We start from the raw sequence: 14,444 nt of genomic DNA on the forward strand, positions 1-14,444 counted from the left end.
ATAGGTAGAAAGTGCTTAATAAATGGTAGCAAAGTTTAAAAAGGCAGTCTCAGTCGAGTAAGAGACAGAAACAGAGACAGTTCAGTGATGACCAGTGCAGTGGGGGAGATGCAGGGAGCCCAGAGATACTGTCAGCGTGGAGTCTAGGACACGCCCCTGGACCATTATTTGTTAACCACCCTCATGGGTCTCCTTTTCCTGCAGGCCTACTTTTTTGATGCACCAGAGATGGACCATCTCCCAACAAGCACAGCTGCTCCAAACCAAACAGCTGCAGCAGCCAAGTCCAGCTAAAGGGGAAAGTGAGCGATCACCGTTTCATCTTCTCGCTATGAGGTACAGTAAAAATGGGCAGGGGTCTCAGTCCTGCTGCCGTTAGCATGAAGCGCTGAGAGGGCCAGGCCCTTCTGTCTGTCTGCATGGTTCACTGTGGTGTGTGTGCACACGCATGTCCCTGTGTGTGTCCCTCTTGCTGAGGCTTCAGTTGGGAAGTAGACTCATCTGGCTTTATACATTTGGAAAACACGAGCTCTCAGATTCTTCTGTAAGAGGAGTTCCTGCCTTTTGGCCCCAGCATCCCCTCTCCTCTACTCCCTGTCCCCTTCCCAGCAGCACAGCGTGGATTTGTTCCATTTGATTACAGTCTAGTGGTTTCCTCCAGTTTCTCTGTGACTTCTCAGGCTGGCCTCAGACCCTGAATGTGACCGCTCTTGAATTACTCATGCAGTTCTCCGAAGCTTACCAGTTCTCACGCCCAGTTTGTTCTTGGGCCTCTTTGATGATTCCACTGTTGGTGGTTAGCTCAGAGGGTCAGAGTACAGGAAAAAGACCCTGTTCCTCCATGACTGGTCTCTCGCCTCCCCGTTCCACCTCCTCTGTGTTCTGAGCCTGCAGCCGTGCTGAGCTGCTTGCCATCTCCAGAACACATCCTACCTTTGCACTTGCTGATCCAGTTGTCTGAAATGTTCCTTCCCTTCCAGCAGTCATCACTTACCTGTGAACCCATTACACCCTATATTATACATCACTTTATTAGTGGTGCTCGAAACACCAGTCACTCACTGTCAGTGTGTCCATCTGCTTATCCATTTGTTCACGCATTTATTCATCCATTTGTCCTCCATGTACTAGGGTGTCTCCCCATAAGAACAAGGAATGGGTGTTTCTCTGTTTCTTCATTGCCCACCACATGACGTGGTATATACAGTGGGTGCTCAGTAAATGTTTGTGGAATGAATGAATGAAGCCACACTCTGCACATGATCTCACTGTGGGCCAAAACCTTTACTCTATGTTGTAATCATGGGCTGACCTTTCTGCCCAAGCTGCTATCTCCCAGAGCAACAGGGTGTGGTGCAATGACCAGGGCCTTTAGAGTCAAACAGAATGAAAATCCCTGCCCTACCATGTACTAGCAATGTGCCTGGGGCAAGGGGCTGACTCTCTCTGAGCCTCAGCTAACTTACTATGAAATGAAGATGATACAGTCTACAGGCATACCTCGGAGATATTGTGGGTTCGGTTCCGGACCACCACAGTAAAGTGAGTATTGCAGTAAAGCAAGTCACATGAATTTTCTGGTTTCCTAGTGCATATACAAGTTATATTTACACTATGCTGTAGCCTATTAAGTATGCAACAGTATTATGTCTAGAAAAGCAATGCACATACCTTAATTAGAAAGTATCAATACTTCATTGCTTAAAAAAATGCTAACCATCATCTGAGCCCTCTTTGAGTCCTAGTAGTAGTGACATCAGAGATCACTGATCAGAGATCCCCATAACAAATAGGATAATAATGAAAAAGTTTGAAATATTTCAAGAATTACCAAAATGTGACACAGAGATGAATGCTCTTGGGAAACTGGTGCCAATAGACTCGCTCAATGTGGAGCTGCCACAAACCTTCAATGTGTAAAAAACAACAATATCTGCAAAGTGCAATAAAGGGAAGAACAATGAAGTGAGGTATGTGTGTGTATTATATTACAAGATTGTAGTGAAAGTAGAGATCGTGTTTATAAAAGCTCCTGGCACATAGTTGGTGCTCAGTAACAGAATCAAGCTGCGGCCCCTCTGAAAGGGGTTAGTCATCTGTGCGGAAACTTGGTGGTTCTTACTCACTTTACCGTCACCCTTTATTTCCTTTTTGTAAAACAAATGGAGATTTTCCCTCTTAGTTGAGGAATTTAGGTTGCCGACCCTGCAAGGTGACAAGATGGGATTGGTCAAACAGAGGCCTCTCCGGTTGCCTTGTTGGTGCGGCAGTCATCCTGGCCAATGGCGTGACTGGGAAACCACTGTAAATGTCAGAGCCTGATTTCCCCACTTCCTCTCTTCACATTATAGGTGATGCTAGAATCAAAGAAGGTCAGAGCCCTTGGAGATGGGATGTGCTTCCCTCTTCTTTTTACAATAAGGAAGCTGAGGCCAAGAGAGGACAGTGCCCTGCCCAAGGCCAGGTTTGGTAGCAAACTAACGTGTATATCACATTCTGTGTTACAAAACACTGTCCAGATCACTCTCATTGGCCGCTCTTACCAGCCTTGTTGTCCCCCATTATATGGATGAGGGAAGCTGGTCTTTAGTAAGTCTGAGTTGACTAAGATCACCCCTCTCTTAGAGGCAGAGCTGGGAATCAAACCCAGGTCTTCGGGAACCAATTCCTGAGGTTTTTTCCACTTTCCCACTTTTTAGGCTGATGTTCTTTTTACCACGAAAACTTGTAGGCTCCCCTGCTGACCTTTGGCTCTTTTGGGGGTGGGGAACACCTACTTTGCTGATCTAGAGGTCTCCACACTACTTTGATTGCACAACCTGTCAGTTAAGAATTTGAGGACTGTATTATCTATTTCTGCCTAACAATATTGCCACAAACCTAGCAGCTCAAAAAACACACATTCATTATCTCACTGTCTGTGAGTCAGGAATCCGGGCGTAGCTTTGCTTAGTTCTCTCCTTCTCCTTCTCCTTGCTTAGTACTCTCACAAGGCTGCACTCAAAAGTGTTGCCTGCGCCGGGGTCTCGGCTGACAACTGGGCTGGGGAAGGATCTTCTTCCGAGCTCACATAGTTCTTGGCAGGATTCGGTTCCTTGTGGCCTGCCAGACCAATGGCCTCCTTGCTGATGGTCAGCTGGAGGCCGCCCTCAGTTCCTTGCCACATAGGCCCCTCCATATGAGGACTTTTACTTCATCAAAGCCACAAATGGAGATAATCAACGGAGACTCTTAGGAAGATGCAAGTTACCGTCTATGTAAAATGTAATCACAGAAACGACATCCATCACCTTTGCCGTATTCTTTGGATTAGAGGCAAGTCGCAAGTCTTGCCCACACTCCAGGGGACAGGACACATCAGGGCATAAATACCGGATCATTAGAGGCCATTTTTATTTTTTAATTTAATTTAATTTAATTTAAATTTTTAGCTTTATTGAGGATGAACTGACAAAATTGTAAGATATTTAAAGAGCACATTGTGGTGATTTGCTGTACATCTACATCATGGAGGCCATCTTAGAGTCTCTCTGCCACAAGCACACACCTTCAGTGACACGTTTATATTTGAAGCATTTACAAAGACTGTTGTCAACCCATATAGTAACTATTAAAGCTTAATTCCTTATTGTTTGATGAAAAATAAATATTATAGAAGTTCTAATATTTTGCTTCCACTACCTCAGTGGGTTGTTTTTGGAGCCCACTGCCTTAGAATGAGCACGTGGTAGGGTGTTTGCATTACTGTTGAATTGTCTGCACATTTGTCCAGCTCATCCTGCAAATGGACTCCATTGACTGTTAGCAGAGAAGGCCCCAGAGCAGGATGGATCTTCATCTGAGGTCCATGGGGAAGGGACTCTTATTTCACTTGGACTCCCCGGTCTTGGCCTAATACCCGCCTAGCACAGACAGGGCGAGTGCTTCGTTAATAGCGTGGGTGGAGGTGACTTTGTAAGATTCAGGCAAGAGTCAGGATGTGGACTTTTACCAGAAGTGCCTTGGCTCACTGAGTCCTGGATCATAATTTACTTCCTCACTCAATGTTTATTTGAGGCCACTTTGTGGCCTCTGTGAGCTGGGCACTGGGGACCTGCAAAATCAGATAGAGTCTGCCTCAAGGCGCCTTGGTCCATGGGTAAAACAGCTCACCAGATAAGGACCAGGCGGTGGGCCAGGCTGTGTGAGAAGTGCATGGCCAAGTTGTGAGCTGATGGGCACTGTGGGAGCACAGAAACACTGACTCATTTGGCCTGGGGGAAGGCTTCACAGAGGGGGTCTTGCGTGAGCAGAAAGCAGTTAGTTACCCGTTTTTCTGAAAAGAGTAGTCAACTTCCCGTGGCTTTTGGGAAAGTGAAGACGTAGGCTGTTCACTGAGACACAGTGATGCGCTGTGGGCTCACATCACCTAGAACAAGAAAACCTGAGCTCAGCTGCAGAGGGACAGAGGTGGAGGACACAGTGGCCACAGCTACCTGGCTCTCTGCCTCGCCTCAGAATACCTGACATCAACCTGGAGAGGGGCTCTCTCAGCCTGCTCCTGGGCTGAGAACTTCATACATACAGCTCCTTTCATACATTTTGGTTATGAAGTCTCCAGACCAAGTGTCCCAGGTGCTATACACCTTCAGAGAGTCAGAAGCTGGCATCTTGGAAGATCCTGGCCCTTAGGGCCCTTGCAGACCTCCCATCCTGATTTACACAGATTTGGTACCTATGGGCTTTGCTCAGATCTATAAACTTGGGTGTCAGTGTCTCCATTTGGGTATCAAGTCTCTAAATGAGATAGTGATGACCAGTTTCTTCGGAACCTCCCTGGCAGAAGCATCAGTCGCTTTGCCAATGAGAGGGCTGTCCAGAGCCCTGAGCGCTGCAGATTTATGAGCTGGCTGTGCCTCCCACTGTAAGCTGTGGACTGCCAGCTTTCACTGGAAAGGAATGACTTCTAATCTCACAGATAACTTTCCTCATGGAAATCTGTGCAGTGGAGGGCTTAGCCTGGAAGGGATTACTGGGAGAGCATTAACCCCTTCTTTCCCTAGCACTTCAGGATCACGAGGGAGCCTCCAATTACTTGTAATCAGGGAAGCTACCTGTACATAAGACATTGAGACATTATAAAGAACATCTGGCTTTCTTCTTTCCTTCCTTCCTTCCTTCCTTCGTTCTTTCTGTTTTATATTAACTTATCACCTGAGGGCCAATGCCAGTTCTTCTCTGAGCCAGGACCCTGGTGCACCTAGGGAGTCTTACTTTGGCTTGAGGGATGGAGTATCTGAAGGACTGTATTCAGATTGGGGCTACCTTCCCAGGGGCAATGACAAGTGGCTCTGTCCAGAGGAGGACGGCCAGCAGGTAAATATACCGCAGTGTGATAAGGGCTTTAATAAGGGATGAGCAGAGGGCTTCAGGAGACTCCTTTGTAATTAAAACCCTCCTGATTCGATACACAGGGTTTATATGCAATTATCCTTTCACTCACTCATGTCAAGAGTTCATTTTATAAGCCAAAGCTTCAAATGTTCTTACTAGGTTTATACACATCAGTTCTTTTATTCTGAAATCAGCTTTAACTCAATGAATGCTGTAATCCCCTTTAACACAGTGTCCAAACCGCATGATCTCACACCATAGCTAACACTGTTTTCTACATCCCCTTATTCTTTTCCACACCATGTCGGGAAATGTCCCTTCCCAGAGAATCCATTTTCAGTTCCTGAGCTATTTCTTTTTCAGTTTTCTTCTTTGTTCCCTTTCTTTGAGGAAAATTGGTAGACCCTGGGATGGTAAGTGGGTCAACACAATAACTTTTTATTCTTTTATTTGACTTATTTAGTGGAAACTTTTAAACATAGACAAAAGTAGAGTGAATAGTATAGTGAATCCCTATGTACCCCTCCCCTCTTTCACTTTCAACAGTTGTCAACTCATGGCCAGTCTTGTCTCATCCATATACCCGTATATTCCCCACCTCTTTCCCCTGTATTATTTGGAAGCAAATATAGAACATCCTATTATTTCATCCATAAATACTTAAATTCTGTATCTATAAAAGATACTCTTTTCAGGGACTTCCCTGGCGGTCCAGTGGTTAGGACTCTGCACTTTCACTGCCATGGGCCCGGGTTCAATCCCCAGTCGGGAAATAAGATCCCACAAGTCGGGGGCTTCCCTGGTGGTGCAGTGGTTGAGAGTCCGCTTGCCTGTGCAGGGGACATGGGTTCGTGCCCTGGTCCGGGAAGATCCCACATGCCGCGGAGCGGCTAGGCCCGTCAGCCGTGGCCGCTGAGCCTGCGCGTCCGGAGCCTGTGCTCTGCAACGGGAGAGGCCACAACAGTGAGAGGCCCGCATACCGAAAAAAAAAAAAAATACCCACAAGCCATGAGGAATAGCCAAAAATAAATAAATATTTAAAATAAGAGGCTAAAACAACCTTTTAAAAAAAAAGAAAATTACTCTTCAAAACCTAACCATAGTGCCATAATCACATCTTAAGAAATAATAACTCTTGGGGCTTCCCTGGTGGACCAGTGGGTAAGACTCCATGCTCCCAATTCAGGGGGCCCAGGTTCGATCCCTGGTCGGGGAACTAGATCCCGCATACATGCTGCAACTAAGAGTTCACGTGCTGCAACTAAGAGTTTGCATGGCGCAGCTAAGAGTTTGCGTGCCACAACTAAGGGTCCGCATGCCGCAACTAAGAGTCCACATGCTGCAGCTAAAAGATCCCACGTGCCGCAACTAAGACCCAGTGCAGCCAAAATAAAAAAATAAATAAATATTAAAAAAAAAGAAATAACTAATATCAAATACATTTCAGTGTTTGAGTTTCATATTGCAATTGGGTGTTGTACCTCTTAAATGCCTTTTAAATTATAGAGTCCTACTCCATCTTTCTCTTTCCCTTTGCCACTTATTTGTTGAAAAATCATTTATCCTATAGTTTTTCACTGTCTGGATTTTGCTGATTGTTTCTCCATGGTATCATTTAACATATAGCTCTGTCCTCTGTTTTCTGTGAATTGCTGGTTGTATCCAAAGGTTTGATCGGATTCAGATTGATTTTTCTTTTGGCAAAATTACTTGATATGTGCCGTAAAACCCTTCCATCCATAAACTCATAATGTCTAATTATCTCTCTGTCTTTTTGATATTAGTAGCCATTAATAAACAATGCCTAGACCCATTAATTCAGTATGGGTTTCAAAATGATGATATTTCAGTTCTATCTTTTCTTCTTTATTTATTTACTAGAATACTTCTTTACTAAAAATTTCCCTTCATCTGTGTGGTTCCGGTGATACAGTTTATATTAGAAAAGCAAGATAAATGATTTTTTTCTCTTTATTTACCTGCTTTCAAAATAGTAGTTGGCTCACTAGGATCTGCAGCAATAACCAATTAGTTTCAGTCCGTTGCAAATACTATGCTTATTGATGCTCAAATTGTCCTGTATTTGGCCACCGGGAGCCTCTTCAGGTTGGCCCCCGAGTGCTGTCGGCACGACCCTAGGAGTCTCTGGTAACTGCCTTGTTATCTGTTATGACCAAATGTTCTAGGCTCACTTTGGACTTTTCCTGTCCCAGACCCAGACTGAGCCATTTCTCTAAGGAGTCCAGTCCTGGTTCCATTCAGGGAAATAGTATTTCCAGGTCACAATCTGGATGCTAGTGGTGCTCACTGCAACTGGCTTAGTCATTGTTTTCAGGCCTTTTCAATGTTCAGAGCTAGGAGATACGATTGTTGTTTGCTTGATAGAACATATGTTGTGAGTTCATACTGATACTTCCAATTCCTGTTTAGTACAGTACTAAACTGCTTGTATCTTATATTCATATCTCCTTTCTCCTGTACTGAGGGTCTCATTTCTCACTGACACCATCAATGATCGAATTGGGCTATCACATAAGTACTTACTTGTTTTATCCCACTGTGCACTTACAGGGATCTAGTAGTAAAAGTACCAAACTACCTCTAACTACTGGAAATGTTACTTTAAAATCTTTGAAGGGAATTCCCTAGTGGTCCAGTAGTTAGGACTTTGCACTTTCACTGCCGTGGCCCAGGTTCAATCCCTAGTCGGGGAACTAAGATCCCGCAAGCCGTGAGGCGCAGCATAAAAAATAAATAAATAATAAAAAATAAATAAACAAAATCTTTCAAGATTTTTTTTTTTAAGTTCTGGAATATGCTTTTCCCTCCCTTGTCTGCTTAGAAACTTCCTATTTATTCTTCAGGGCCTACTTCAGATACTCTGTCCTTGGTGGAGTTTTGCTTTACTTCTCCAGGTAATATTACTTACTTATTTCTCTGGGCTCTGCTACAGTTCTTTGTATGTTTCTCTATTGTGGCCATTTTCTTATGAACCATAACTTCATAGACTGAGGGTTCCTTGAGGTCAGAGATTTATTTACCAATATAGCCCCAGCACTCAGCAGGCATTTGGGGAAAGCTTGATTTTGAACAAGCAAGGGTTATATACATACCATATGGCACTCAAAACTTTCCTGGGATCATTTGCCAAGCTATTTGGAAACTCTTGTTCATTCATTGAGGACCTACTCTGTGCTAGGTGCTGGGCTACTGGTGAACAATGGAGATAGGTTCTTACCTTCCCAGATTTTACAGCCCAACTTTATATCTCCTGCATCACACAGACTAGCAGACCTTGCTGAGTTAAAAAGAGAATCATGACTTTGGGAACTTCTGGTTGGAACACCCCAGATCAGGCAATGGTGATACTGTCCAGGCTTGTTTGCAGGGGTGGGGCCAGGAAGGGAGTAGGGCATGCCACAGGGGGCCACCGTGGTGGGGAGCCAGAAGTGGCCAGGGAGGCCTTACCCAGGTCTTAGGCCTGGAAGTGGCGAGGGAGCCCTGGCTGATGGTGACATTGTGGGCCAAATCTTTCCATATTTACGAAAATAAATCTTTAGTGCCTGCCCTGTGGGCTGGTTTGTCCCTACCTTTACTTAGCATTTCAGAAACCGGAGCCCATGTTTACCAGAAGGCCAATCAGGACTTTAGGTTCTTTCACTCCAGCAAATTACAGCATCCACCCTTCTCCAACCACTTTTCACAGCTATTTTGTTGGCAACTTTTCCCTTTTCTAGAGCCAGTGGATTTAGGCAGATCTCCCCTGCCTCAGCCTCACCTTCATGGTATGCTTAAATGCTGACACTGATTGTGATGTTTCCCCCGATGAGGTCGCCAGGGAGGCCTGGCTTATTCTCTTAGGGGGAAGGCCATGCATTAGGGACCCCTCTCTGCCACATTCCTTAATCTCCCCTGGATTTCACCGTATCTCTAGCCTCTTTTTCCAAGTTCCCGTCTCTTGCAAATCCTCAACTAGGTGTACCAACAGATGCCTCAAATTCATTATGTTCAAAACTAAACTCATCCCCCCAACAACCAGATCCTCTTTCATTTTCCTGTCTCAGTGAATGGCACTACCACCCACATCGCCCCTGATTTCAGACTAGGTTAGGTTCTTTATCATACCCTTCATGGTACCTTATAATCGTAATTACATAAATAACGTTTTATGTATTTGTTTACTCTGTAGTTTCCCTTGCTGGACTGTAAGTTTCTTGAGAGTTAGAACCATGATTGCCTTATTCATCGTATCTGGTGCCTGGCTTGTGAGTCCTCCAACAATATTCATTGGATGAATTAAGAAATCTACCTGGTCACCCAAGCTAGAAACCTCAGCATCAGTGTAGATTCCTCCCTCTTATCTTCCACATCTTATCTGTCAGCAAGACTTGTCTGTTCTACCTCTGAAATATTTCTCAAATCTGTCCTATCAGTACCATACCCAGCATTCAGGACCCGATCATCTCACATTTAGACTATGGTAAAAGCTTGATGGGTTTCTCTGTCTCTCTTCTTCTCCTCCTTCTGATCCATCCTATATGTAGCCATAGGGGTCTTTGAAAATCTATAAATCTGATTGTGCTTTTGACTGCGTCACCCTTCTACTTAAAAACTTTTTTTTGGCCTCCTGTTGTCTAAAGAAAACCCAAACTCCCTGGATTGCCATGATTCATCCCTAATCTGTTTGTCCTGCCTCATATCCTACCATTGTCCCCTGTATAACCATATGTTTCAGCAACCACAAACAGCTCTCACTTTCCAAATCTTTTTATGTCTTTTTATGTAAAAAGATATTTACTTTTATCTTTCCTCCTCTAGCACCAAACACAGATCAGTCACAAAGAAGAGAGAAAGGAGGGTGGCTGAAGGTAGCTTTGGGATGTGTATCAGAGAAAGTCATTGGGTTTCCAAAGAAATAGAGGAAAACTTTTTAAAATGTCATTTCCTCTGCAGCAGGAAGTCTTCTGTGGAGCCTATAAATCAGGGCTCAAGGCTCTAGGTTTAGGGAGCTGGTGGAGGCAGACTGCTCTGGTGTTGAAGTTATATCTCTAAATCCTTTCTGTACGGGGGCAACTTGATCTTGAAAGTTACTCTTTTTGTTTTTCAGTTCTCTTCAGTGGGTTTTGGAGTATGGTTCTTTCGGACATGGCATCCACTGCAGAAAAGCAGAACGACCAAAGCGCAGGAAAACGGATGGAATGGCCCCAACCCCCAACATCTGGGAGGTGCCACACTGAAGCCTAATCACCTATTTAACAAACAAAAATTAAATGTCGTTGAGTTGAGACGTGTCACTCAGCTCTTCTCTCTCGCTGTCACTTGTCATTGTGACTGTGCACTGGTTTGGAGAGAAATACGAGGGGCTGGGTGAGGCTGCTCAAGTGCCCTGCGTTTGCCTCTCGTGGTCACGTGGTGTGCTTCACGTTAGGTGCACCCTTAGTCCCTGAAATGGATCCATCCTAACTTGGGTGTCTTTTCTCTGGCTCGTGTACAGATTACCTAGGTGAGCCTCTGCTCCCCTTGCCATCCTAAAGTGGCCAAACAGCATGAACTTTGGTTGGGATTCATTGGGAGGCTGAAAATTTGTCTTTGGTGACCTGACTCTGGGCAACTGAACCTAATGGTTGCGAAATAAATACAAAATACAAAAATAATAATAATAATGTCTGTGTCTGCACGTCGTGACTTTGAGCTCAGGTTCTTCCTTGATGTTTTATCTTCAGCCTGCCGGAGGTTGCTGGGAGTCTGATTTAATGTGCTAGCTGTTGGAGTGCGGGGGTTAAAATGGACATCCGAATTTTTCTTCCTCTAAGCATGGAACAGTGTGTTTAAAGGACATGCTTACCTATAACCTATTTTGACATACAGATTTTAGAAAATTCTTTCAGTGCCCTTTGAGTGCCTCTTCAAGGTGGTGTGACTTCCTGGCTAGAGACCATGAAAGGGAGAAACCAGTGACACCTCAAAGATACTTGTTTATACTTTGTGTTCAAAATATACACCATCTGGGGCTTCCCTGGTGGCGCAGTGGTTGAGAGTCCGCCTGCCTATGCAGGGGACACGGGTTCATGCCCCGGTCCGGGAAGATCCCACATGCTGCGGAGCGATTAGGCCCGTGAGCCACGGCCGCTGAGCCTGCGCGTCCGGAGTCTGTGCTCCGCAACGGGAGAGGCCACAACAGTGAGAGGCCCACATACCACAAAATAAATAAATAAATAAAAAATATATATACACCATCTGGGAGGCTTAGCTTCTTCTAGGTCAGGATTGCTGATTTCCCACTGTTTCTGTTGTCCTCTTCAGGACAGGGGTTCCCCGTGTATTTCTGAGACAACTACAAAGACACATTTGGACTTAAAGGGATGATCATGCAGATAAAGGAAGCGGCACAGAAACTCAGGCTACAGTGAGCTTAAGGTCACCATGGCAAACTTCCCATTGAATGCTGACTGTCACCCCCATTACCTTATTCAACAAATATATATTGTGCACCTACTATGTGCTGATCACCTTTCTAGGTACTGGGGCAGCGAACAAAACAGACAAGGTCCCTGTTCCCATGGATCTGACAGTCCAGTGATCCCTGCTAAGGGATCACCAGCCTCAGCCTCACCAAGGCAGCCGTTCCTCCTGAACCGCTCCTGCTGTTAGAAGCGCCTCTGCGGTTTTCACTGATTGGTCCGAGCTCCAACCCTGGGCTCTCAGATCAAAGTCTGAACTCCTTTCCCTTTGTTAACTTCTGATGTTTGAAAGCAACTGTTCTGCGCCCCCTGAGTCCTCTCCAGCTAAATATTTCTTTTGTCTTTAAGGACTCTTCAAAGAACTTGGTATTCATACTTTCCAGTCACCATCTGAACTGGTGCCCTGGCTCGCTCTTTCTTTAACACTTAACTCCTGCTGCCCAAGGCAGTGATTCTTATACATGTGCATCTGTGCATTCCCCTGTACAAGCCATCTGCAACCTCCCATTCTTATCTCTTACCGAAAGTGACAGGATTTTTCTCTTATTGAAGAATAGAAGCATATTGTGAAATTTTATATATATATATATATATGTGTATATATATATATATATATATATATATATATATGGTTTCTGCCCCAGTTCAGTTCCTGACACAAAGCCCCAAAAGCCCTTGTAAATAGGGGTGCTAGGAGAATCTTTTGTTCTAATATTTGGTCTTTGACCCCACTTCCTGACAGAGAGCCCTTAAGACCCCGAGTGATAGAAGTGACTGACAGAGCTCCTAAATCCCTTGGAATTTCCTGGATAGTGGAGCATTTTTGGTTCTAATTAGGAGACTGTTGGGGGCTCCTGGATGGGGCTGGTCACCCGAAAGACCAAGCCATGATTAGAAGCTTGGAACTTTCATCCCCACCCCCTATTCTCCAGAGAGAGGAGAGGGACTGGAATGGAGTTACTAATCAGTCATGCCTATGTGATGAATTCTCCATAAAAATCCTAAAAGAATGGGGTTTGGAGAGTTTCTGGTTTGGTGAATACACCCATGTGCTGGGAGGGTGGTACACCCCCAACTCCAGATGGACACAAGCTCCTGCACTTGGGACCCTCCTAGACCTCACCCTACGTATCTCTTCATCTGGTTGTTCATTTGTAGCCTTTAAAATGTCTTTTGTAATTAACCAGCAGTAGTAAGTTAACTATTTTCCTGGGTTCTGTGAGCAAATTATCAAACCCAAGGGGGTGGGGTCGTGGGAACCTCCAATTTGTAAGCCAAGTCAGACAGAAGCCATGGGTAACCTGGGGACCCACTGCTCACAATTAGCATTAAGACCCCTTAACCTGTGGGTGTGCAGTAACTCCAGGCAGTTAGTGTCAAAATTGTTTAGGGTGGAAAACCCCACATATCTGGTCTCAGAAATGTTGTAAGTGTTCAAGTAAAGGAAAACAGGTTTTTTTCCAGGTACATATAAATATCTGATTTTGAGGTGGAAATTAGTTACTACTAAGTATTTTTAAGTTTGACATGACTTGTACATTTTTCCAAAATTATGTTTAGAGATTCTATGATACAGTAGTCAGAATTTAATATTTTAAAATTAATTAATTTGTTTATTATTTATTTTTGGCTGTGTTGTGTTTCCGTTGCTGCGCGCGGGCTTTCTCTATTTGCGGCAAGCGGGGGCTATTCTTCGTTGCGGTGCGCGGGCTTCTCATTATGGCGGCTTCTCTTGTTGCGGAGCATGGGCTCTAGGCGAGTGGGCTCAGTAGTTGTGGCTCACGTGTTGTAGAGCGCAGGCTCAGTAGTTGTGGCACATGGGCTTAGTTGCTCCGCGGCTTGTGGGATCTTCCTAGACCAGGGCTCGAACCCGTGTCCCCTGCATTGGCAGGCGGATTCTTAACCTCTGCGCCACGAGGGAAGTCCCAGAACTTAATTTTTAAGTAAAGATTTTAGACACAACCAGCATCATAAATTACCACCATCATCTCGTGAAAGAGAGGACATTATAATGTCAAATAATCTGGAAGGGCATAATCTCAGTACTAAAAGTTTGAATAAATTTAGTTTATGAAAAACCGACTACATTCATTCTTTCTCACCTACCAAGTACCAGTGAAAACTTCATGAACGAACCAGCATCACCCTTTTGGAAGCCACTGCCCTTAGGAACCCCACGTAGCCCTTAAGAATTTCATTCAGCTGTAAAAGAACCCAGAAAAGCAGTGGCTTAAACAAATCAGTAGTTTTATTTTTCTCATGTAAATAGAACTTTGGAGATAGTCCCAGGTAAACGTTGCTGCTCCGTGAGGCCCTCAGGGACTCTGCCTTCTATCTTTCTGTTTTTCTTTTGCAGTCTTTAGCATGAATTTGTCATCATCTGATCCCAAGATTCCTGCTTCCTTCTCCAGCAAAGTGTAGGCAGTGAGGAGTCCGCCTCTAAGCCAGAAACCTGTGTCATATTTCAGACCCAACCATAGGCAGTTACAAAGCTTTGCCCACAGGCCTCCCGGGAAGGTACATAGCCTGTGCACTGCACTCTCTGAGGGGATTTACAGTCAAGGGCTCTGGCCCCATCCTACCATCACCCCAGTCTTAGCCCAGGCTCCT

At 44.8% G+C, this 14,444-nt stretch overlaps 1 protein-coding gene across 3 annotated transcripts in view; it reads left to right on the plus strand.

Annotated features, from left to right (window-relative positions):
- YIPF1 (Yip1 domain family member 1) overlaps positions 1-11,030 on the plus strand; it is a 35,014-nt gene extending 23,984 nt beyond the window's left edge. For all 3 annotated transcript variants that reach the window (XM_060140019.1, XM_060140018.1, XM_060140020.1), the window contains 2 exons: positions 205-336; positions 10,481-11,030. In XM_060140019.1, coding sequence (XP_059996002.1) covers positions 205-294 — 90 coding nt within the window. In that variant the 3' untranslated portion in view covers positions 295-336; positions 10,481-11,030. The remainder of the gene's footprint in view (positions 1-204; positions 337-10,480) is intronic.
- The last annotated feature ends 3,414 nt before the right edge of the window (positions 11,031-14,444 follow it).

Source organism: Lagenorhynchus albirostris, chromosome 2 (assembly GCF_949774975.1).
Source record: "Lagenorhynchus albirostris chromosome 2, mLagAlb1.1, whole genome shotgun sequence".
Classification (NCBI taxonomy): domain Eukaryota; kingdom Metazoa; phylum Chordata; class Mammalia; order Artiodactyla; family Delphinidae; genus Lagenorhynchus; species Lagenorhynchus albirostris.